Source organism: Leuciscus leuciscus (assembly GCF_965113295.1).
Source record: "Leuciscus leuciscus genome assembly, chromosome: 1".
NCBI lineage: Eukaryota > Metazoa > Chordata > Actinopteri > Cypriniformes > Leuciscidae > Leuciscus > Leuciscus leuciscus.
Genome location: NC_138725.1, coordinates 19,271,698 through 19,296,752, shown reverse-complemented (window position 1 = coordinate 19,296,752; position 25,055 = coordinate 19,271,698). Strand labels below are relative to the sequence as shown.

The 25,055-nt window shown below is 36.9% G+C and overlaps 3 protein-coding genes across 3 annotated transcripts in view; 1 reads left to right on the top strand and 2 right to left on the bottom strand.

Moving 5' to 3' along the window:
- LOC309500942 (uncharacterized protein) overlaps nt 1-15,715 on the top strand; it is a 240,287-nt gene extending 224,572 nt beyond the window's left edge. The window contains exons 4-5 of the mRNA XM_082172778.1: nt 473-1,434; nt 12,227-15,715. Coding sequence (XP_082028904.1) covers nt 473-1,434; nt 12,227-12,296 — 1,032 coding nt within the window. The 3' untranslated portion in view covers nt 12,297-15,715. The remainder of the gene's footprint in view (nt 1-472; nt 1,435-12,226) is intronic.
- Nucleotides 1-25,055, bottom strand: part of LOC309509052 (uncharacterized protein) — a gene marked incomplete at its 3' end in the record, with an annotated part of 274,663 nt that overhangs the window by 162,119 nt on the left and 87,489 nt on the right. The gene's annotated exons all lie outside the window — the stretch shown is intronic.
- Nucleotides 9,834-19,076, bottom strand: LOC309498552 (uncharacterized protein). The gene is made up of 2 exons (XM_082169319.1): nt 15,720-19,076; nt 9,834-11,917 (listed from the first exon to the last, which is right to left on the bottom strand). Exons 1-2 carry the CDS (start codon nt 17,870-17,872, stop codon nt 11,848-11,850), a joined length of 2,223 nt encoding a protein of 740 aa, XP_082025445.1. The 5' UTR covers nt 17,873-19,076; the 3' UTR covers nt 9,834-11,847.

The window sequence follows — 25,055 nt, the reverse complement described above, 5'->3', positions numbered from 1 at the left end:
GTAAAGAGAAAATCACTCACTGCTCTTGACTAATAACTTTATTAATAGCTTTAATAAGTATCAATGTATAATTTATAGAAAATAGAAAGAAATAGATTTATATAATTTATAGAAAGAAATCGTAATATTATATTTTTGCCATATCGCCCACCCCTTTATAAAGCATTTCTTACGTATTCTTTAATTTTGCACCTTAATGTTAAGAGATAATTGTTAAGTGTTCATTGTGATTTTAGACTTTTGAGTTTTCCATGGTCGTGTTGACATTTCTGCCTTTTTAACTGATGGGATTATAATCAGAGGTAGGTTAAATTTAAAATAAAAAATCTTTAAATGTAATATATTTGTCTCCTGGACTGGTCCTTATTTTAAATATGTTATAAAAAAATTCAATAATTATCGATATCGACCGATATGAAACACTTATATCGTGATACAGTTTTCAGCCATATCGCCCAGCCCTAGGATCCACACTGGAGAGAAGCTGTTGTCGTGTGATCAATGCGGCAAAACATTTCTCTGTGCATCGAACCTGAAGAAACACCTGACAGTTCATACGAAGGAGAAGCCGCATTCATGTTCTGTGTGTGGAAAGAGTTTTTCACTGCTGTCAAATTTACATGCACATCAGAAAATACACACTGGTGTGAGAGAGTACATGTGCTTTGAGTGTGAGAAGACTTTTACTACAGCGAACTGTTTAAAACTGCACCAGAGAATTCACACTGGAGAAAAACCTTACAAGTGTTCACACTGTGACAAGAGATTCAGTCAGTCAGGACATCTGAAATCACATGAGATGATCCACACTGGAGAGAAGCCGCAGACATGTGATCAGTGTGGAAAGAGTTTCTCTTTTAAAAGTCACCTGAAGATACACATGATGATCCACACTGGAGAGAAGCCGTTTAAGTGTGATAAATGTGGGAAAGATTTCAGTCGATCTTCACACCTTAAACGACACATGTGGATCCACACCGGAGAGAAGCCGTTCACATGTGATCAGTGCGGCAAAACATTTCTTAGTACATCACACCTGAAGAAACACCTGAGAGTTCATACGAAGGAGAAGCCGCATTCATGTTCTGTGTGTGGAAAGAGTTTTTCACAGCTGTCAAATTTACAAAGACATCAGAAAACTCACACTGGTGTGAGAGAGTACATGTGCTTTGTGTGTGAGAAGACTTTTACTACAGCGCAATCTTTAAAACAGCACCAGAGAATTCACACTGGAGAAAAACCTTACAAGTGTTCACACTGTGACAAGAGATTCAATCAGCCATCATATCTGAGAACACATGAGAGGATCCACAGCAGAGAGAAGCCGCACACGTGTGATCAGTGTGGAAAGAGTTTCTCTTTTAAAACTCACCTGAAGCGACACATGAAGATCCATGCAGAGGATAAACCACATCAACACAGTCTGAGATCACAGTAAGTAGTTTATGTTCATGTGCTGAGCAACAAAGTCTCTTCTGTGTAAGTTAGACACACATCACTCTATAGCCAAATCCTTCCTCTCCACCTATAGCCGGTGTGAGGTGAGCACAGGACACTTTGTTGATTGGTTGATATCTACTAACTCGTGTTCAACCAGCAGGAATCTGTAATTTGTCAGTTCAGATCAATGCTCTCTCTGACAGTAGGTGGCGCTCATGTAAAGCAGAAATAAAGCACTATACAGGGCTCTAGACTGCGAGTAAATGGAAATTCATTATAATCCATTATAAAGCTTGGAAGAGCCAAGACATTTTTTTTATATAACTCCGATAGTATTTGTCTAAAAGAAGAATCTCATACACACCTAGGATGAGTTGAGAGTGAGTAAATAATGGGCACTGACTTGGAAGCCAGGAGAAACATTGTGCCATGAACAAAAAAGTTCATGAAGTTTTAAGTTATAAGGGTTTTAAGTCCACGAATCACAAATATTCCTCATTGGATTTAATGTAGTAAAGCTAAGTGTAACCATGGTATTGTGGCAGAAATGGACAAATGTTTTTACATTATTCATTTCAGGGTTCATACATCCTTTTGAGAGTAAAATTCAAGCACTAATCAAGGACTTTCAAGTCCATCATACTTTTTCCAGCTCTTCAATTTTTTAAATATTATCCAGTTTTAATGTTATTTTTAATGTGATGACCAAAACCATGATTTGTTCATCCTTAAAAGATTGTTAAACTAAGCATTGATTGTTAAACCATTTGTAAAATGAAATGTTTCAAAGTGTAGGAAAACAGTAGACCGAAGATTTAAAACTACAGTTATACTTAAGAGTAAAGAGAATATGCTGGGATATTCGCTGGAATATGTATTGTCAGAAAAGTAAACAAATCAATGTATACATCATCGCAATTACCAAGTCCATCTCATCTGGCATGTTATTAGAATTATTGATAATGTTTTAGAAACTCATCTCTGTTTATATGACACATTAGTTACAGTTTCTGTTTTCATAGACGTTAAATGTAGGTTTTTAATCCTTCATGGGTAACACTTTACAATAATGCTCCATCATTAATAAAGAACTATGCAGGAAGTAATGAAGGACTAATGAGTAGTTCTGCATTAACACTCCAGTTACTTACAACCCCAAATCAGAAAAAGTTGGGACACTGTGAAAATTGTGAATTAAAAACAGAATGCAATGATCTGGAAGTTTCAAATTTCAATATTTTATTCAAAATACAACATAGATGACCAGGGCTTGACATTAACACCCGCCAACCCGCCAAATGCGGGTGGATTTTGCTCATGGCGGGTAACACAGTCACTCCAACTAGCCACTTTGGCGTGTTGAATAATTGTAGTCTTTTCAAAAGGCATCTGAAATAAGTGTGAAACTACAACACTACAACTCCCGTGAGTATTAGGGCTGTCAACGAATATTCTAAATTCAAATATATTCCAATAGTTTAAAAAAACAGAATTTCGAAGGTGAAAATGAATATTCGAATGTGGAAAACGCCCGTGGTAGCAGAGGCGCGGCTGTCTGCTTTGCGAGTGGGCGCGCTGCCTGAGGGGTCAGGGACAGGTAACAGGAAGAAGCTTAACATTAAACAGAAACATTACTAAAGTGTAGGCTACTGTACTGACTGAATAGATACTGAATGAATAAGGTAGGTTAGATACAGCAGTTTCATACACTGCAGGCATCCACTGGTTTGATTATTTACCGTTTCATGTCAAGGAAAAGTTCCATGTTTACCACAGCACAGCTCGCTCGGAGCGTTCTAAAACTTCAATGAATATAATAATTGTTTCAATCACTGAATGAAGCCTGCTATATGAGAGTCACGACCTTAAATTGCTTGCACAAAACTCTAGATCAGCACTCAACATTTGCTTATTGTTGTTGTTCATTTAAACCGTTATGCACAGAGAGCGTGACTCCTCATTCGCGCCGCAAGACCTCCAGATACATTGACTTTTAACATTGAAATCACTTGCGCCAAACGCTCTATTCGCGTTTGCAGACATCCCAACCTACAAAAGTTCATTTCAGGGAGGTATCCCGAAGAAAAAAGAAAAAAAGAGGAAGGAGGACAAGGACATTTCACCACAGAGTTGTTGTCCCTAAAATATATAAAATCATAATACATAATTTATATAGGCTATAGGCCTATGCAATTATTTGTTCATAATGTTACAATATGTAGATTACGTTTAGCCTACTATTTATAAGCTGCTTACACTGTTAGACTTTGCCGTAATTTTACAGTTACTTACCGCAAAAAAGCCCAGTAAAATACCACTTATATTATTTACGGTAAACTACTGTAATATGCACTGCATTATGGGTATTTTGTATGAAATTTACAGTAACTTACTGTATATGGAATTTACAGTACTTTACTGTTTACGCAAAAGCAGTAGTGCTACTGTAAATGAAGAACACAGATTTTTTCAAGTTTGTATATATGCATATTGTATTCATGTTTTAGGCATATTAAAATATCATATGATAATGTTTTATATTATATGATAATTTTTCCCCCATCTTGTTCTGCAGATGAAAATCATGAATCTGCATTCTTATTTTTAAGCTATGCAAACACTGGATGTTTAAAAGTTAAATAATAAATAAATAAAAATAAAAAACACGTTGATGGAAGGATTAAAATGAGTTCTTAGTGAGAGACCAGAGTAATTTTTTATATGAGCATTTTGTCCAATAACAAAAAAAAAAAATAAAAAAAAATAATATATATATATATATATACAAAAATTCACAACTGGTTCCCATACAGGCAATATAAATTATATAAATGTATTTTTATTTTATTTTAAATTAACATATATATATATATATATATATATAAACTTTGCTTACACCTCACAAAATTTTAATTGTTGCAAAGCCCGCGCAACAACCTGGCAGAATGTAAACTGAGGTTTGTGTGACGTCACGTGTCGAGTGTGCGCTCATAACGGACGTCCCTGCTGAGAGTGGATCGCTATCGCTAGATGCCAGCTGGGTTTTTTTCTGAGGTAAGTACTTTTTACTGAACACATTTATTTTATAAGTTACTTTTATAAAGTAAACCATTACCAATATCAATTAAATATAGCTAAATTTATGAAGAAAGTAAATAATAAAATCGAATAGGCTTTTAATAACAGCTCACAGGACAGTCAAATTTTCCTCGAAACTGCCGCTTTAATATCCCATTAAATGCCATAGAATTGACTGACTGCCTTTTCCAGTAGATGGACCCAATCTAATATTTACACAAACAAAGGTTTTCTGTCCTTTTTACGACCAGTTATGGCATATTTTCCTCTTCAGTTAAATGTGTGGCGTTTTGAGGTAAGTTTGGCCTAGCGCGTTTTCTCAAAGGCACTCTCTCGCGCTCTCTCTGCCCCAGGCCCGGTTCTATGCGAGTTCTCAAACGCAAGAAAGAGCAGCCTCGATTGATACTGTTATAATATATTGGCGAAACAGATTTGCCAAACGCTCCAGTGCATATTTGCTTATTTGTTTTCGCGCTCTGGAGAACGCAGGAGTTTTTATTCAGTGCCGAATTATGCAGGCTCGCGAAAACTCTCATTAACAAAATGTAGACACGATGTAAGAGATGTGACAGCTACGTATAAATGCTGGATTCACTTTGCACAGGATCGAAATATGACATGTTAAAATAGTAAGGCATTTAAAGCAATGTAAAAGCCGACTAATTAAAAAATATTCATTGCAAAATATAATTTTTTTTAAATTCTATGACAATTGTTGGTAAAACTGTCATCTGATTGTGAAATTGATCAATCTAGCATTCATCGTAGATCTGTCATTTATCATGTTCTTAACATATAGTAATTTGCCAATAATCATTGCTGAAAAATAATGTTTCTTGCTTCTATTTCTCTCTTTTCCCTGTCAACAGGAGCTAACAGCCCAAAGGCTCTTTTAAGAGCCTCAGCACTGAGCATCTTTGACTTTGTAAGTATGTTTTGACTAACTATCAGATGCATTATGTGATTAACATATTGTAATGCAGAACTTGCAGCATAACTTTTTTAGGGGCACTTGTGTGAATCAAGAAACATTTCTGATTATTTTCAGTTGTACACTTTTTTTTCAGAATTCTTTGAATAGAAAGTTCAAAACAACAGCATTTATCTGAAATAGAAAGCACTACTGTTCAGTCAGTATTTTATTTTTATTTATTATTTTTTTTGGTTGTTGAATGAAATGAATAAGGATGCAAGGCAAGGATGCATTAAATTGAGCTAAAAGTGACAGTAAAAACATTTGTAATGTTACAAAAGCTTTCTATTTCAGATTTAAGTTTGAAGGGCCATAAAGTTACTCAGTGTACCTTTAACGTAATTGTACATTCAGGCAATTAATAGAGTTCCCTAACAAGGGATGTGCAATAAAGCTATACTATTTAAACTAACTCGACTGGTAATAACTTCTGTTGCACAAGTTGATTCCTCGTCTGTCCATGAACAAATTTAGATTAAATAAACTCATGACCATTTCTCACACATTTTCTCTGTTTTTTGTTGTTGTTGTTGTTGTTTTTTCAGATCAGCCATCAGTGGTTTACCGGTATGGAGGCCAGTCAAGACCAGCTGGGATGCTTTTTTTGCGTATTGTCATGATCCCTGCTTTGATTTGTTATGAATTCAGTTCTCTTTTTGCATCCTCCTTTTGATTCTAAACTGAACTCAAATGCAATTGGGTAAGAGACAAACATAAATTACTAAATTGGGGAAATTGAGAGATGAAACCATGCTGACGACCTCTGTCTGTGGTGAAGTAGTGAGTTTGACGTGTAATTAAACTCGAGGTTCTGTGGGGTGCGGACTGGATCGATTCCATTCCTAGAGCTTCTGGACAAATCTTTGGGGTGCGGACTGATGGGGCAGTGAACCCGAGGTTACCCCGTGAGTCAGTCCTAGAGCTTCTCATGTACGACTTTAGGGAAAAATCAGTTTTTTTGGATAAGTTGATTTCTTAGGCGTGCCGCAAGAACACCACAGACACAGTGTAATCACCATGGGAAAATCTCAGCGTAAAACTGGGAGTTGAGAAAAATATGATACACCGGTGTATTGCCAGATGAGAAATGTATCTATATATTATCTTTTTATTCTTTTAATTTATTTTATAACTGTACTGTAAATTTTTTTTATTGTTTTTATAACTGTTTTAAAGTGCCCCTATTATGCTATTTACTACAACACTTACCTACAACAGGTTTACATGCATCAAAGGTAAAAAAAACGGTTTATTTTTCTCATAATATACATTTGCACATCACCAAATTTTTTCAAAGATTCTTAAACGGCTCGTCAGATGAATCAATCTCTCTAAATCCCTCCTTTCCACATGCTACTGGCCAGACAGCTCAGTCTGTTGTGATTGGTTTACTGCATACAGCCCGCGTCTTAAACAAAAACACCCATTGCCATAACAACATCAGCTGTCCTGAGGCTTCCTACGCTGTAAACTAAACACAGTAACAAACAATGACGTCGATTTTACCAAATCAATCCGAACGCAAGTACAATAATGAAACACTGGAAGAACTAGTTATTCAACCCGAACCTCCATCACAAGGACGACTCAAGCAGGACGTTTCTTAGTGATACACTGCATTAATAGACACAGTTATAGATAATCCTGGCCCATAAACTGATTAGCATAGGTATTTAAAGGGTTAGTTCACCCAAAAATGGAAATTCTGTCAGTAATTACTCACCCTCATGTTGTTCCAACCCCGTAAGACCTTCGTTCATCTTCGGAACACAAATTAAGATATTTTTTGATTAAATCTGAGAGCTAGATCACTCCTCCATAGGCTTCTAAGACATTATAACTTGCTGGCCCAGAAAATGTATTAAAGAGATCGTTAATATAGTCCAAGTGACTACAGTGGCTCAATCTTAAGTTTATAAAGCGACGAGAATACTTTTTGTGCGCAAAAACCCCACAAAAATAACGACTTTATTCCACTATTCATTTAGTTTTCTCTGGGCCTCGAGTTTTTTTCACGTAGTATAACTGCGCAGCGCTTCTGTGTTGTACGCGAATAGTGGAATAAAGTCGTTATTTTTGTGTGTTTTTTGCGCACAAAAAGTATTCTTGTCGCTTTATAAACTTAAGATTGAGCCACTGTAGTCACTTGGACTATATTAACGATGTCTTTAATACATTTTCTGGGCCAGCAAGTTCCAATCCCTTAGAAGCCTATGGAGGAGTGATCCAGCTCTCAGATTCATCAAAAATATCTTAATTTGTGTTCTGAAGATGAACGAAGGTCTTACGGGGTTGGAACAACATGAGGGTGAGTAATTACTGACAGAATTTTCATTTTTGGGTGAACTAACCCTTTAAGTAAGACAGTGATAATGTGAGTTAGCCAGTTAGCAGGAGACCAACACAATATAAAACTCAAAACTAATTATTTAGAACACCATCTTTCAAAAGCAAGCGGTTTGCGAATCCTGCATTGAACTCCGAGATTTGAGAAGCTGTCGTCAGTGAAATAAAGGGAACACAGCAAAAGTTTAGGATTAAACTGCAATGATATCATGGTAAAGATGAACTTTAACCACTGATTCTTCACATGCTCATCCTTGGGCAGTGAAAATAAAACTGGCTTTACCGTCACATTGTACAGCACAGCGTCTTCTCAACATGATGCTATCCAGCATCCACAGGGATCAGCTGTAGTGTTTGAAGGGGTTCAAGTTTTCCCTGGTGTCGGCAATATGCTAATGTTCCGTCTTGACGTCACCACTAAATGGCTTATGACTCGTTTGAAAAACGATTAGGCCTCAGAGGCCTCGTTCACACTGCAGGTCTTGATGCCCAATTCTGATTTGTTGGCTATATATTTGATTTTTTTTTTTTTGACCGTCGGTTTACATGTTCTTTCAATTGTGACCCATATCCGATTCAGGTGTTTACAATTGCCATACTATCTGAAACATTGCGCATGCTTAAAGGGTTCAATGATCTTACACAGATGGACAAATGCGAAATATGCTTGATGATAGCTCTGCGATATATGCGAAGTTCGCCAAACATCACCATGATTATGAGGCAGAGGAGGACGAAAAGTGCCATCATTGCAGTGCACGCATATGCTTCAGTTATTGTGTGCTAGAGAGATCTCAGGACTGGTAGGAGCATATTGTGGCGAGCTTTAACGAGAAGCAGTGGGTCCGAAATTTTAGGATGAGCAAGCCAACCTTTGATATGTTGTGTCAACGTTTGTCCACATTCCTCTCCTATGACGACACAACGTTTCGACAGGCCATCCGTCCCTTTGCAGACGCGCATCGGGGTTGCTCTTGTCATTAAACCGCGGAGAAGTAGCCTAATGCCTCAGAAAATCCGATCAGCCTGTTTACTTGACAGTCGCATTGGCACATATCTGATTTATATCTGATTTATTTTCACATATGAATGAGGCCTGAAACCGATCTTGAAATATCTGAATGCATGTGTTTTTTTTTTCCTGTTTACACTGTCATAGAACACATCTGATCTGTGTCACACATAAGCAAAAAATCAGAATTGGGTTACATTTCACTTGTAAACGAGGCCTTAGAGCTGTTACACATTACATGAAAGGTAATTTTCAGAAATCCATAATAGGGGCACTTTAATTTTCCTTTTTTGTAATTTTGTAATTATTTTAATTCCTTACTGTGTAAAGCACTTTTAATTGCCAAAGTGTATGACGTGCGATATAAATAAAACTGCCTTGCCTAATGTTGCATCACAATAAATAAATAAAATGGATGTAATTGATTGTGAGAGTGAATAAAGAATATGCTGATGCACATGGACTCAAGTCACTTTTTTGAAATTTATTAAATTAAATAGCATTCATGTAAAATATAAATAATAAAAGTGTAAAATGGGCATAATACTGTAAAATGAAATTGCGGTAAGGGCATCATACTGTAAAATGAAATTGCGGTAAGGGCATCATACTGTAAAATGAAATTGCGGTAAGGGCATCTTACTGTAAAATGAAATTGCGGTAAGGGCATCTTACTTTAAAATTAAATTGCGGTAAGGGCATCATACCGTAAGACACATTTACAGTAAGCTACTGTAAAGGGGAACTTACGGTAACTTACTGGCAATAGTGCTGCCAGTAAGTTACCGCAAAAATACGATAAAAAGTCTAACAGTGTATGTTATGTCTTTTCCACAACTGCTAGCCGAAGAATCATACCATATACTGTCAAACTCGTAACATGAATACTATTCATGTAAACTGCTTTTATTTATATTCCATTGCAGCTTTAAACAGGTCTAAGGAATAATAGCTGTTGTTTAATTTCATGGAAACAGACACCAGTGATTTTGCCAAAAGATATCTCGTATTTATTTAATTAATATAAAACATAGGAGAGAGAGACATTGGACTAGCGAAGATCTAATTCAGCTGCTCAGTCATCTTTCCATTATTTCCATCTCTTCTCTAATTTTCGGACAAACAGGGCTTGGTTTTTATATCCCTGACCAAGGAAAAAAACTACATCACCATAGGAACACATACATTTAGCAGAAGAACATATGGTTTCCATTAACGTTGGAATGTATTCCCCTTATACTATGCTTGATGAAAAACTGCATATACATTTCAGTCCAGCAGCACACTCAAGTCCAAAGTCTCCCAAAGTCTCTCCCACATATTCACAAAATACAATGAGTACAAATAATTATGAATGTATATAAAGAGTATAAAAGAGATACATAATACTACTGATTACGAATATTAATGAAAGGTAAAAAAAGTAATAATAATACTAAAAACATTAAATGATGAAATTTGAGTCTTCAGTCCCTCCACTGGAACTACGGCCGTCAGTTCCACCATCATTCCCAGGTGGCCAACCTATAGAAGTGATAGTGAGGAGGAAAAGCAGACCAAGAAATAGATATAAAGAATAGAAGACTAGAAACAGAAATGAAAACAAAACAAAAAGTAAAGAACAAAGAACCCCAACCCATGTTATGTCCCCGCATACTATGTGTCATTTAACATCTATGTGTATGTATTTAAAAATAAACCCCAATCATCTAAGGAAAGAAAAAGTAATAAGTCTTCTGCCAGTGCCTTGACTCGTTAATTACTTAACTCCTCAAGTTCCTGGCCAAAACAACAAACTAAAATAAACGTTGATGTTAAAGGATCCTATCCCTTGGGGTAGAAAATCAGTAAGCGGGTGTTCATTGTTTGTGAGGTTGTGTTTTGTATGTAGTGTAGAATGTGTAAAATCTTCTATTTCACACCGAATTTCCCGTTCCCGGTTCTATCCATTTGGTTAGTAATAACCAATTTTACAGGTTTGGTACTTTTCTTCCTAGTGACACATATGATGATATTTATTGCTAACAGAATCACCAAGACTACTACCATAGTCAAAACTATCCATTCTGACCATGACAGATTTCCTGGAATTTTAGTTAATTTTGTCTCAGACATCAATTTAGCTATTCCATTCGCTACGATGACATGACCCATTGCTTGAATTCCCTCCTCTTGGGCTGCCTTAACACTTCCTTTAACTCTCTTAACCATTTCAAAGAGTTCATAATTCCTCTCCTCCACCAAATCATTATTCCACCACTGTGCCTCTAACTGCAACAATTGCACATGTGGAACATGAATTCCACCCAAATAAAGAGGATAGAGAATCTCAACGCAAAATGGATCAGGAGGAATTGGACATAACTTCCCTCCGTAAATCATATTTTCACTTATTCCATCATGTAATATGCACCACTGTGCTTCTGACACCTGCCATGCACCTGTGGCTTGATCTAAAGGAACTACTTCCCAAACTGCAGATCCATTAAGAGATAAACTGAACATTGTAGAGCATGAGCAAATTACCCACTCATGTTCCTCAACACAACAGTCTGTGGTAGAAATCATTGGTGTATCACCTTCAGCCCAATATCCATTCTTTCCTAATCTAATTACTGAATTTCCTTGTCTAACCCCCATTGATTGGAATTGTCTAACTGTCATAATATTACGTTTCCCATATTGAGGCCATACCATAAACAAGGGTAATGTTCCAGAACCTGACAACAAATTTTCATTAATGACAATTTTAATTAATGGAACATGCTTAGCAGAAGTCAAATTAAGTTGATTACCGAAAACCACGTCTCTGTTAAAAGTGTTACAGCCTCTTCTTCAGCTCCTGAACATGAAAGTGTTTTTATGGTGTAATTTTTCTGGTGCTCTTCTTCAGAATGAGAAGGCAGAAGTGATTTCAGAACGAAGGCCCGAGTGAAACTCTTCCCGCATTGATCATATGTGTAAAGTTTCTCTCCGCTGCGGATCCTCATGTGAATCTTCAGACTTGATTTAAATGTGAAGAGTTTTTTATGCTTCTGTTTTTCCTTTCTCGTTCGCGTCCATCAGGTCTAAAAGAAACATTAAATCAAGTGAGATTTCAAATGAGAGACAAACGTGATATGAAAAGTGAAGCTCAAAGTCAAGATCACTGATGAGTTCAACAGTCAATTTAATCTCATCAACGGCTGTGCACGATTGTGATCTATTTGTGTTATAAATCACTAGTTTGGTCATGAAACAATGTAAATCTGGTGAGCATCAGCATGTTCTTCATCATGAAGAATGAATGAGGAATCAAGAAATAAACAATTTAGTCTGAAATATTGATTATTCCTCTCTCATCATGTCTGTTAGAAATGAAACTTGTTTGTTTTTAGCAGAACTGCCAGAAAGCATCTGGAAGGAGAGGACGGAGAGAACGCCAGTGATCCAGAACCTGCAGAATGAAACATCAAGATACTGAAGAACAAAGAGGTTGTACTAAGGCTAATCGCATGTAAAAAAATAAAATAAAAAAAAATAGTGACCTTGATCATGTAACTTATCAGTGTTGTCCAATAAAACCCAAATGATTACTTACTTTGATACTTTATTTGAACCAATCATTGCTTGCTATTATATATTTGTATTTTAAAGGCTGTTGTTTCACTTGGATCTATCTTTGCTACTACATTTTGGTTTGATTACTCGATTTATCGGTGGAATAATTGGTAAAATACTTCTAAAAAAATTACTAAAATAATCGATAGCTGCAGCCCTACTTTACTTTTATTCATCTGCCTCCATAAGGCTGCTGTTAAAGAAAGACAAGGATCCCGACCTCTGCGGTTCTTACAGACCCCTATCTTTACTAAACGTGGATGCTAAAATCCTTGCTAAGGCTTTGGCCAGCCGCTTGGAAAGATTTCTCCCAGCCATGATTTCAGAAGAGCAAACTGGCTTTATAAAGGGCCGTCAGTTATCTTACAACGTCCGCACCCTTTTAAATATAATATACTTGAAAAATTCCACAATAACCCCTGAAGAGGTCATCTCAGTTGACACTGAAAAGGCATTAGACAGGGTCGAATGGAACTTCCTGCTTCCCGTACTAAATAAATTTGGGTTGAGTGATATATTAATTTCATGGATACACCTTCTCTATACATCCCAACAAGCTAGTATCTCCACCAATGGCGTTCAATCTGCTTATTTTCCTTTATCTCGAGGCACCCGACAGGGTTGTCCTTTATTTCCTTTACTCTTTGCGCTGGCCATAGAGCCTTTGTCTATCTGAGATCCTCCTCCATTTTTTCTGGTATATCACATATAATGTTGTTAAATGTCTCCGACCCCGGCCGCTCTATACCAGTAATTGTGTCCTTTATTCAGAAATTTGGCTCATTTTCAGGTTACAAAGTTAATATCTCCAAAAGCTAATGTTATCCTGTTAATGCTCTGGCCTGTCAACTGAGTCAGTCTGATATCCCCTTCAAATTGAGCCCCTTAGGTTTTAAGTATTTATGAATTAATGTAACCAGAAAGCTAACCTCCCTTTTTTCTGCCAATTTCTTCCCTTTAATGTCTAAAATTAAGTCTGACTTTCAAAGATGGAGGGGCTTGCCATTGTTGCTTATAGGTAGGATCAACACAGTTAAAATGAACATTTTTCCCAAGTTCTTGTTTCTAATCCAATGTCTCCCTCTATTCCTATCTAAGCGCTTTTTTAAGACTATTGATCTGGATATATCTAGCTTTTTATGGTGTGGAAAGGCGTCCAGAATAAGTAAATCAATTCTTCAGAGATGTAAACTTAATGCCGGATTCTCTCTCTCCCAAATATCCAATACTACTGGGCAACACATATTCATAAAATCTCATTTTGGTCCAAATCTATGCATCCCCCATGGTGCAAGTTAGAGACACATTCATGTGGCTCATCCTCTCTGTCGGCTTTGCTCACCTCCTCAATCCCTACCAACTTCTCTGGCTTTACAAATAACCCAGTGGTAATTTCCACTCTAAAAATCTGGTACCAACTTAGAAGATATCTTAAATGTACTTCTCCATCTATTTCAGCTCCTTTACTAAAAAAAAACACGATCTGATCCCACGTTTTCTACATGGTATGACAAAGGCCTGAAAACTTTTAAAGATTTCTATAGAGATGGTACTTTCCGTAGCTTTGCAGACTTGTCAAGTGAAATCCGACTCCGCCATCTCACCTCTTCCGCTATTTCCAAATCAGACACAGCGCTAAATCCTTGTTCCCAGCCTTTCCCTCATCACCCCCACTCCAATTGTGGGAAGAGTTTCTCTCTCCGGACCCCGCTCAGACGTCTTTAATTTCAGAGATCTATAACAAATTCCTGAATCATGATACCTCCTCCATCACTAAAGTTAAGGCTGCCTGGGAGGGTGAACTTGGGTTGGAGTTGCATGACACTTGGTGGGACGTTGCCCTCAACAAAATCCACTCTAGCTCAACCTGTGCCCGTCTAACTTTGATACAATTCAAAGTATTGTACAGGATCCATTTCTCCAAGGCACGCCTGTCGCAAATTTTTCCCACTGTCACCGAAAGCTGTGACAAATGCCATACCTCTCCCTGCAATCTAACTCATGTGTTTTTATTCTTGCCCGTTAGTTTTTTCCTTCTGGCAGAGGTACTTTGATATTATCTCTGAAACACTTGTGACGACTGTTACTTTCTCTCCCCATATTGCCATAGTCGTATGCCCAGAGGATTACAATAGATTTACATCAAAACAATTAGACATCTTTGCTTTCACATCTTTACTGGCGAGACGACATCTCCTTCTCTACTGGAAATCTACAAAAGCCCCCTCCAGCGCTCAATGGCTAAGGGATGTTATGTTTTTTCTGAAATTAGAAATTAGGTCTCGCACCACCCTGGTGCCCGTGAGCGGAAAATCCGCACTAGCAACTTTGAGCCGGTGGGCCGGCGGCCGCCGCATCAGGAAGTATCACGTGATATCAGGTCTCGCGATGTAAACAATTGCTTTACGGCCAAAAGAAATCTGCTCAAATACTGTCATTATTGCGCTCCATCACGCTGTCCGAACCCGAATGAAGAAGACGTTTTAAAGAATGTCCCATCTGCTTTGATGTCGTTGATCTACTAGCCTCTGGTGTCTGAGAATCACCAACGAGTTTTTACAACAGTGTTGTCAAATATCTATTCCGAAGCTGTGGGGGGAGCTCTAGAGAGAAACCTGCGAGCAAAAAGCGAGAATACAGCGAAGAAATCCCGAAGCTACTGAGTGCTGCTTTAAGTCATCTTATGTGTATTTGACATTCTATTCAAGAGGCCTGTATTAAACCCCCGAAGAAGTGTGAAGCACTTTTATGATGGATAGATGCACTTTTATGGACTTTAAAATAGAAACAGCAATTCACTGCATTTTTCACATAATTCCGATTGTATTCGTCTGAGAGAAGAATGTCATATACACCTAGGATGAGTTGAGGGTGAGTAAATCATGGGCTAATTTTCCTTTTTGGGCGAACTATCCCTTTAAAATGCTTTCTCAATGGATCTCCCAGCGCTGCGCAGTAATGTTGTTTCGTGATCAAGATCGGCCCACGAGTAAACTGCTGTTTAGTATTGTTCCAAGCTGATCTTGAGTCTAGAGCCCTGCATAGTGCTGTATTTCAGCTTTTACATGAGCGCCACCTACTGTCAGAGAGCAAATTTGTGGAATTTTTGCAATGGTCTGAACTGACAAATTAGACATTCCTGTTGGTTGAACACTGTGCTCACCACACACCGGCTTTAAGTGGAGAGGAGAGATTTGGCTATAGAGTGATGTGTGTCTAACTTACACAGAAGAGACTTTGTTGCTCAGCACATGAAAATAAACGACTTACTGTGATTTCAGACTGTGGTGATGCGGTTTCTCCACTGTATGGATCTTCATGTGTAGCTTCAGGTGACTTTTAAAAGAGAAACTCTCTCCACACTGATCACACGTGTGCGGCTTCTCTCTGCTGTGGATCATCTCATGTTTTTTATGATCTGCTGACTGAATGAATCTCTTGTCACAGTGTGAACACTTGTAAGGTTTCTCTCCAGTGTGGATCCTCTCATGGGTTTTCAGATGTGCTGACTGAATGAATCTCTTGTTACAGTGTGAACACTTGTAAGGTTTTTCTCCAGTGTGAATTCCTTCATGTGTTTTCAGATTTGCAGACTGACTGAATCTCTTATCACAGTGTGAACACTTGTAAGGTTTTGCTCCAGTGTGAATTCTCTGATGCACTTTTAAATCACTCGCTGTAGTAAAAGTCTTCTCACACTCAAAGCACATGTACTCTCTCACACCAGTGTGAAATTTCTCATGTGTTTGTAAACTTTGCAGCAGTGAAAAACTCTTTCCACACACAGAACATGAATGCGGCTTCTCCTTCGTATGAACTGTCAGGTGTGTCTTCAGGGCTGCTGACCAAAGAAATGTTTTGCCACACTGATCACATGAGAACGGCTTCTCTCCGGTGTGGATCCTCATGTGAGTATTAAGATTACTTTTGCATGTGAATCTCTTTTCACACTGATCACACATATATGGCTTCTCTCCCGTGTGGATCATCATGTGTCCTTTAAGGTGTTCTGATCGGGTAAAACTCTTCCCACATTGAAGGCATACATGTGGCTTCTCTCCAGTGTGGATCATCACGTGAACATCAAGAGTCTGTTTGCTTGAGAAACTCTTCCCACATTGATCACAGGGGAACGGCTTCTCTCCAGTGTGGATCTTCATGTGTCCTTTAAAGTGTGAAGATTGACTGAAACCTTTCCCACATTGATCACACTTAAACGGCTTCTCTCCTGTATGAACTCTCATGTGAACATCAAGAGTCTGTTTGTTTGAGAAACTCTTCCCACACTGATCACAGGGGAATGGCTTCTCTCCAGTGTGGATCCTTATGTGTTGCTTTAAGTGACTTTTAAAAGCAAAACTCTTTCCACACTGATCACACGTGGGCGGCTTCTCTCCAGTGTGGATCATTTCATGTGTTTTCAGATGTTCTGGTCGACTGAATCTCTTGTCACAGTGTGAACACTTGTAAGGTTTTTCTCCAGTGTGAATTCTCTGGTGCTGTTTTAAACTGCTCGCTGTAGTAAAAGTCTTCTCACACTCAAAGCACATGTGCTCTCTCACACCAGTGTGAATTTTCTGATGTGCACGTAAATGACACCGCTGTGAAAAACTCTTTTCACACACAGAACATGAATGCGGCTTCTCCTTCGTATGAACTCTCAGGTGGGTCTTCAGCTCTGATGCCCTAAGAAAAGTTTTGCTGCATTGATCACATGTGAACGTCTTCTCTCCGGTGTGGATCTTCATGTGACCCTCAAGACTTTGTTTGTATGGGAAACTCTTCCCACATTGATCACATGAGAACGGCTTCTCTCCTGTGTGGATCATCATGTGTCCTTTAAGTTGATCTGATCGGGTGAAACTCTTCCCACATTGATGGCATACATGCGGCTTCTCTCCAGTATGAACACTCATGTGAACATCAAGATGTCGTTTGCTTGAGAATCTCTTTTCACAATGATCACACAGGAATGGCTTCTCTCGAGTGTGGATCCTCATGTGACGCTCAAGATTTTGTTTGTTTGTGAAACTCTTCCCGCATTGATCACACTTAAAAGGCTTCTCTCCAGTGTGAACTCTGATGTGAATCTCAAGACTACATTTACTTGTACAGCTCTTTCCACACTGAGTGCAGGTGAAAGATTTCTTGGCTCTTCTATTCTTTAAAAATTTCTTTTTAGTCTTTGAGCGACTCAAAGGTTTTTCTCCAGGTTTGACATGATGTTCCTCCTCCACTTCACTCAGTTCTTCACTCTCCTCCTCCACTTCACTCAGTTCTTCACTCTCCTCCTCCACTTCACTCAGTTCTTCACTCTCCTCGCTCTCTTCCATCAGGTCTGAAATCAAAGAAAAAAAAAAATTAAATTTAATGTTCAGTACATCAAAATAATTCAAAGAGAGAAATATAAAGTGAAAGGACATGAAAGTGAGCCCTGATGTAATTGTAGAAAGTAGACAACTGTTATGAAGTATTATGATAATCTGATGCCTTTTTATAAATTGATTATATGTCCTTGAAACTTTCCATGAATGAGGTAAATTTATCTTCCAATTATTATTTTTAAAATATTATAGGCAAGAATACCATGTTTCTTTAGCAAGAACTATTAAATATATTTGATAAATGACAATTATATAACATGATATTAACATTAAAATATACAATACTGCCATATTTTAACACCAACTTTGAGATTGATATTTATTTTACTAAAAATGTTTGATTATTAATGGCCGTTGACACTAGACTTTTCCTTGCACTGACTTCCATTCATACGCATGTGAATGTGGGACACCAGAAACACAAGCTCAAGTGAATAACCCTGTGAAAAATAACAAGCATTTTGCATTCATAAAGCGACGAGAATACTTTTTGTGTGCAAAAACAAACAAAAATAACGACTTTATTCCACTTTTCATTTCCTTTTCTCTGGGCCTCGAGTTAGTTTACGTAGGCCCGGTTTCACAGACAGGGCTTAGACTAAGCCAGGATTAGATCATAGATCAATTAGGACATTTAAGTAATTTTTATAAACATGCTTAGAAAAAAACATTACCGATGTGCATCTTGAAACTAAAAAGGCACTGATATATTTTTAAGATCAGTCAGTGCAAGTTTATTTCAGTGGAAACAGCTCAGACTTACATTTTAGTCTAGGACTAGTCTTAAGCCCTGTCTGTGAAACCACGTCTGTGTTGCACGTCAAAAACCATTATTTTTGTTTGTTTTTGCGCACAAAAAGTATTCTCGTCGCTTTATAAACTTAAGATCGAGCCACTGGAGTCACTTGGACTATATTAACGATCTCTTTAATACATTTTCTGGGCCAGGAAGTTTCAGTCCCTTAGAAGCCTATGGAGGAGTGAGACAGCTCTCAGATTCAATCAAAAATATCTTAATTTGTGTTCTGAAGATGAATGAAGGTCTTACGGGGTTGGAACAACATGAGGGTGAGTAATTACTGACAGAATTTTCATTTTTGGGTGAACTAACCCTTTAACAGGGACAGAGGAGAAATATTCGCAATGAAAGGAGATGTTAGTTAATGCATTTAAAGACCAGATTCCACTATTAAGTGTATGGTTATTAATAGAGGATAAAATACCTATAACAGATAGAGTAAGGTTACTAAGTGAAGTAGGTCGGAAAATCACAAAGTTGATACATTAGTAACGATCCTGAATACTGTAACTAAAAAAGGACAATATAGCTGAGTATGATTTAACGCCGTGAGAATAGTGAGGAAAACAGAATAAATTAATATAGAAACAAAAAATAAACCTTTGATAAAACAATAAAGAGGCATTAAACTAAAGATAAGTATAAAATGCAAAAACCCCAAATTATTTGAGCAACAAGATAATACTACTATTAGATCCAAATGTGAGGATATTAAATAAAGAGCGTAAAATGCAACAGAAGAAATATGAATGTATTTAAAGGTACGATATACAGCTAGATCAAAAACTCTCAAAGAGTATAATGCTCACTGGGTGTATATTATAAAACATAAAAAGTGTGAAGAAATAAGAAACAGGGGCTTAGTCCTGAGTACTATTCAATATGTAGAAGTTATAGCTGTATTAAAAGAACTAGAAAGGCTAAAAGAAATAAATGCTGCACAAGTTATTACTATCACGGAGAGCAAAAAGGTTGAGACAAGTTTAAATGAAAACTTAGACATTTGGAGAGAGAACATGTTCGTTAAGTTTAACATAAAACCTGTTGAACACAGAGTGACTTATGGAAGAAGATTAATGATCCAGTGATGAATTTGGACCTAGCAGTGATTTATCAGCATGAACATTCAACGTGAAACACAGAGATAGCTTTAGGAAACAAAGAAGTAGATAAATTAGCAAGAATAAGAAGAATCATAATTTAATTTAAGAAAGTGAGACAGTTGTATTAAGAAAATACACGATTATAGGAAATATTCTGAAAACCTAAAAATGATAATATAGATAATTATATTAATAGGGGAAACAAAAATGATAAGAAGTGATTATGTTAGAATCACACCAGAAAGAGTCGTCCATTGGTGTTGATTGTAAATAGCTGGACATTAAATCATAGGTTAAAGTAGGAAAATAAATATATATTAGTAGCAGTAGATAGTCTTTTGGTAAATACCTTAAAAGACACTATTGTAAATCCCTTTATAAAAGCAATAGAGGAGTTACTGACAGCATGCTTTAGACCCGAGAATATTAGGGTTGATAATATAACAAATATAATAAAAGTTAGAGGTTATCTGGAAAACAAACTGTTTTGCACACAGATTTGCGGTATATGCGCCAGAAAGTAATGTAACTGGAAAATGTGCAGTAGGAACTTTAAAAAGTTTCTTTAGAGCAAATCATAAGGACATAAGATGGGATGAAAAGATTGAGGAGTCATTAAATTATAATAATTTAACTAATGTAAATCAAAAAGATAAAGAGAAAAATAATGACAAACGTCAGGTTGTGTGGATAAAATTTGATGATAAGAAGTTAATTACTAAATAGTGTTACTAATAGTATTACTAATATAACTTTATATAGTGTTGTTTTTGTAATTGTTTTGTAATTGTTTTTCTGTTTGTATTTTAATTGTAATATGATATGCAACTGCAATCGCTCATTTCTTAGACTGGGTGAATGTATATTGTCCATCTAAGTATGAACTGATTGTTTGTTCTTTACTGTTACCGTGAAGCGTCTTTGAGCTTGGGAAAGACGCAATGTAAATTAAACATATTATCAATTAAATGTTTTAAGGATTTAATTACTAAGAGAGATAAAGTATAAAAAAAAGAGTTGATAAACATGCAGTATGGTTTGAGAAAATGAGCTTTGGAGTAAGAAGAATTTGATATTAGTGGAATAAGAAAGGAAGGAAGGAAGAATTACCTTTGGGGGGAAAAAAAAGAAAAGACATTGTATCTTACAAACAGTGTAAAATAACTAATTAAAGACCAAAGAAAAGAAAGAAAAAGAAAGAGTATAAAATACTTCTAACATGCTCTTTTAATTAAAAAGAGTAAAACGATATAAAGAGATAGGTCTCTTACCTTTATTTGTGATAACTGCGTTAAAGATCCTAGAATGGAGCAGAACAAACTCATTCCAGCGTGTGTGTGTGTGTGTGTGTGAGAGAGAGAGAGAGAGAGAGAGAGAGAGAGAGAGAGAGAGAGAGAGAGAGAGAGAGAGAGAGAGAGAGAGAGAGAGAGAGAGAGAGAGAGAGAGAGAGAGAGAGAGAGAGCAAGAATGTAGATTTATGGGGTAATAAACTACTGATAGCGTGTCTCTGGATGGAGCAAATTTAAAGAAAATAAAATAAACAAAGTTTAATATGAATAAAAGTGTTTAATAACGTGTCATATATGAAACAAAGCTAAATATGAAATGAGACTGGACAGAGCAAGTAAATGAGGCTGTAAACAAATAATGTAAACTTGTTGGCAATGGCTTGGATATCTAACACCGTAAGTATACGAATGAAGAAAACCCTTAACGGAAGGGGAATATGTGTTAGTGGATTTTAAGAAGGGGAATAAAGCCAAATTTAAAGAGAAAAATCATAAAACAAGAAGTTGGAATCTTAAGAACTTGGAACTTCAGAAGCAAATACTGAAGAGTTTAAGAAGGAATGATTAATGACTAAGAGATGCCTTACGGAGAGCTCAACTTTATGTTATATCTTTCAGGAGATAGAGTCTGGATCGAGATGTTGGGCTAACAGAGTGTCCCAGAATAACACAATGACAAGAGAAAGGCTTGTTTAAGTCAAGTGTTGTCGTAACATTGATAAACAAAGCAGTAGTCATGGTGGTGTTCTGGGTTGTAGTCAAATTTTTAATAAGAATTTGACTATAATAAATCAATAAAACACTGTGGAAAAAAGGTGAGACATACAGATCCTGGCTACAAAATGGAAGCAGCCTTTGTGATAGACAAAGAGATTGATATGGGGGATCTAAAAGAAAAAAAAAAAACTATTGATTTAGAACCTAATGAATTATCATTGATAGGTGGAAAATATGTAAATGTAAGACATTTAATGAAGATTGCAAGGAATAGTCTACAAGAGAAAAGTTTACGTTATATGAAACTTTGCAGAAATTAAGAAATCCCATTCCTATTTGAATGGTATAGTGAATCCAATAAAAAGCTGAAGTAACTTTAGGAGGTTAAAAGTTTCACCTTGTTTCAGGAGATATCGTAAAGAGATATCAGCCAGAGAGGAGAAACAGGATTCTCCTAAGTTCTCAATCTTTCTCATTAAACCAATGACGGCAATGAAATTAAGACCATTTTACCAATCGCACTGAGACACTTAAAATGATACCAAACATGAAAATGAAAAAACAACACATTCACAAGATACACCATATGTGATATATAGACATTCTTAATGATCTTTCAGTGTCTTGAGGAGGGAGAGGGGGGATGAGTTGAAGTCACACAAGGGGAAAAGGAGATAAGTTTGGTCAGGGCTATGTCCTGTGCTCTGTCTTTGCTATCTCCTGTCCAGGCTGCATTTTATGGCTTTATTGCAGGATGAGCTTTGTTTTATCAGGAAAATCAGTCCTTACAGCCTTAACAGGAGGAACATGGCATGCACAACATACTGGTAGATATACATTTATTATATCTAGAAAAATATAACTTTATTCATTAATAACAATTGAACATTGTAATTAATGAGAAGAAGTAGAAGTAGTTATGAAATGGATCAATATACTTTGGACTATAATGTATTTATAGGACTTTAGAAAAACTGCAAGAAGACGACTGTTGTTAAGACATCAGAAGTGCTGGATTGCAAGTAGAGATGATGAATGCATGAGTTGTCTTTAAAATGTTATTTGTACAGAAAGCTGATTTTGAGATGGCAGATCTATGTAAAGAATGGTTTTGGTAAAGTGAAGAATATATGTGGTACAATGACAGTGATGGACTGATGGAATATTGTGTGAAAGCATTCGAGTTGATAATGTATTTTAGCACAGATGTGTTTGAGATATAGAAACGTTGAAAATGCTCCACCCAGCGGTCAAAGAAGTTTACAACGATTTATGTGCACATTTAGACTGGATTAAAGATGACCAGCTGTTTATACATGAGTTTCATGGTAAATATACCATGGATGTAATAAGAGTGATCAAATTTGATGAAGTATTTTATCTTATAGACAAAAACATTGATGGAGTCCCGCAAGAGACAAGATCAAACACGCCAGACACAATTGTCTCATCTGAGCATTGAGAAGAAACAAGCGGCCCAAGGGAAGGTAGTAATACCCCAATCCTTAATTCCAATGATCAGTTCTTGCAAGATTTTTTCTGATTAAAGGAAAAGGCCGTACCTTTCTGTGTGAAGACTCTAAGGGACAATTGATTGGAGCATGTTATCATGAGATTACAAATGGTAGACTGATGCAAAGTAAATTTGGATGTTATTTGACCATAATAAAACAAAGTTTTACAAACACCTGGCCTTCTGGAGATTTAGAACAGGGAAACATAATTGAAAGTAAAGTAATGAAGCCGAAAAATGAACGACCCTGGGTGGAACGTTACATTAATGTTTTTCAGATGAATGTCCTAACAGAGTCAGGGCAAATATATACTAAACTAAGAAAGTATGATAAGACAGACAATGTTACAGGCAGTACCTGAGTTTGAGAATAAATGAATAATTGTGGAATAGAAAAATTGCATGAAGGGGCTGTTATGTAATATGCAATTATTCTATTATGATTATGTCTTTTGGTATATGAAGTGCTGATGTGTTGGCAGTGAACCACAGTTGTAACCTTATTGAAAAGTGGTTTTATAAAAGAAGTTACCAGGAGTTGTTAAAAGAAAGTGTTAAATAATGAAAGACACTTGTATTAATTATTGTAACCATGTTTTATAAAGAAAAACACTGCAATTGTTGTTGTAAAATCATTTATTGAGAAAATGGTTTATAAAGAAAAACATACCAAAAACATACCACACTGAATGTGAAGAGCTTTGCCAAATAAAGAAGAAAAATGCAGTCATTACCGTCTGTGTGTTGCAGACGAGATACAGAAGATACAGCGATGAAGAAAAGGTCCAGAAGGAGGAGGACGAAGAGGCAAAGGCTTTAATGACCAAATCCTTTCAAGGAGGGGATTACCAATGAACAAGTTTTAGGGAGTATCCAGGAGGGTTTTCTGAAGATGTCAAAAAGTTGATGGACTTTAAAAGAGCTGGAATGACATGTCCAGTCAGACGCTGATTCACCAAGGACAGCCTCTCCGGTGTTGGATGCCTTGCCATTGCGCCTCATAAAGATGAAAGCTTGTAAATTATTTGGTTTTGATTTACTTTTATTTTTATTTTATATATTAGTACCTTTTATGTAAACTAGTTTACCTGTATTTAATAAAATATATATATATATAATTTAAATTAAGAAACTTGCCTGCCATATGTCTCTGTTTACAAAAAGATTGAGCTGAACTGACCACTGAGACGTCTTCTGTGATCTAAATATTGTAAGTATGGAAATTCAAAATGCTTATTATTTAGGACAGATTTGACTTACTTTACCTAACCTGAGAATAATTAAAATAAGGTTAAAGGTGTTTAAAATTACGCACCATAAAACAATATATATATATATATATATATATATATATATATATATATATATATTAGGTCCCATGAACCCACTATTTGTCTGATTACCCACTATTGAGGGCAAATGACCCCCGACCGCTCCCAAGCCACGTCCACGTCCCATGAAACCGTTTTTTTGTCCGAATACCCACTATAATGGGCAAATGACCCCCTGACCCCCGCAGACTGCACCCATGCCACACCCCGTCCCATGAACCCACTATTTGTCCAATTACCCACTATTGAGGGCAAATGACCCCCGACCCCCGCAGACCGCTCCCAAGCCACGCCCCCGTCCTATGAACCCGCTATTTGTCCGATTACCCACTATTGAGGGCAAATGACCCCCGCAGACCGCTCCCAAGCCATGCCCCCATCCGACTAACCCGCTACTTGTCCGATTACCTACTAAAGTGGCCAAATGTACGGTTGACCCCCGCAGACCACTCCCAAGCCACGCCCCCATC

What these genes read in the sequence shown, in the direction of transcription:
- LOC309498552 (XM_082169319.1), bottom strand. Translation starts at nt 17,872, where the DNA reads ATGTCCTTTCACTTTATATTTCTCTCTTTGAATTATTTTGATGTACTG. An exon ending in CACCACAGTCTGAAATCACA is followed by an intron (nt 11,918 to 15,719) that starts GTAAGTCGTTTA and finishes TGTTTCTTTTAG; the next exon opens with ACCTGATGGACGCGAACGAG.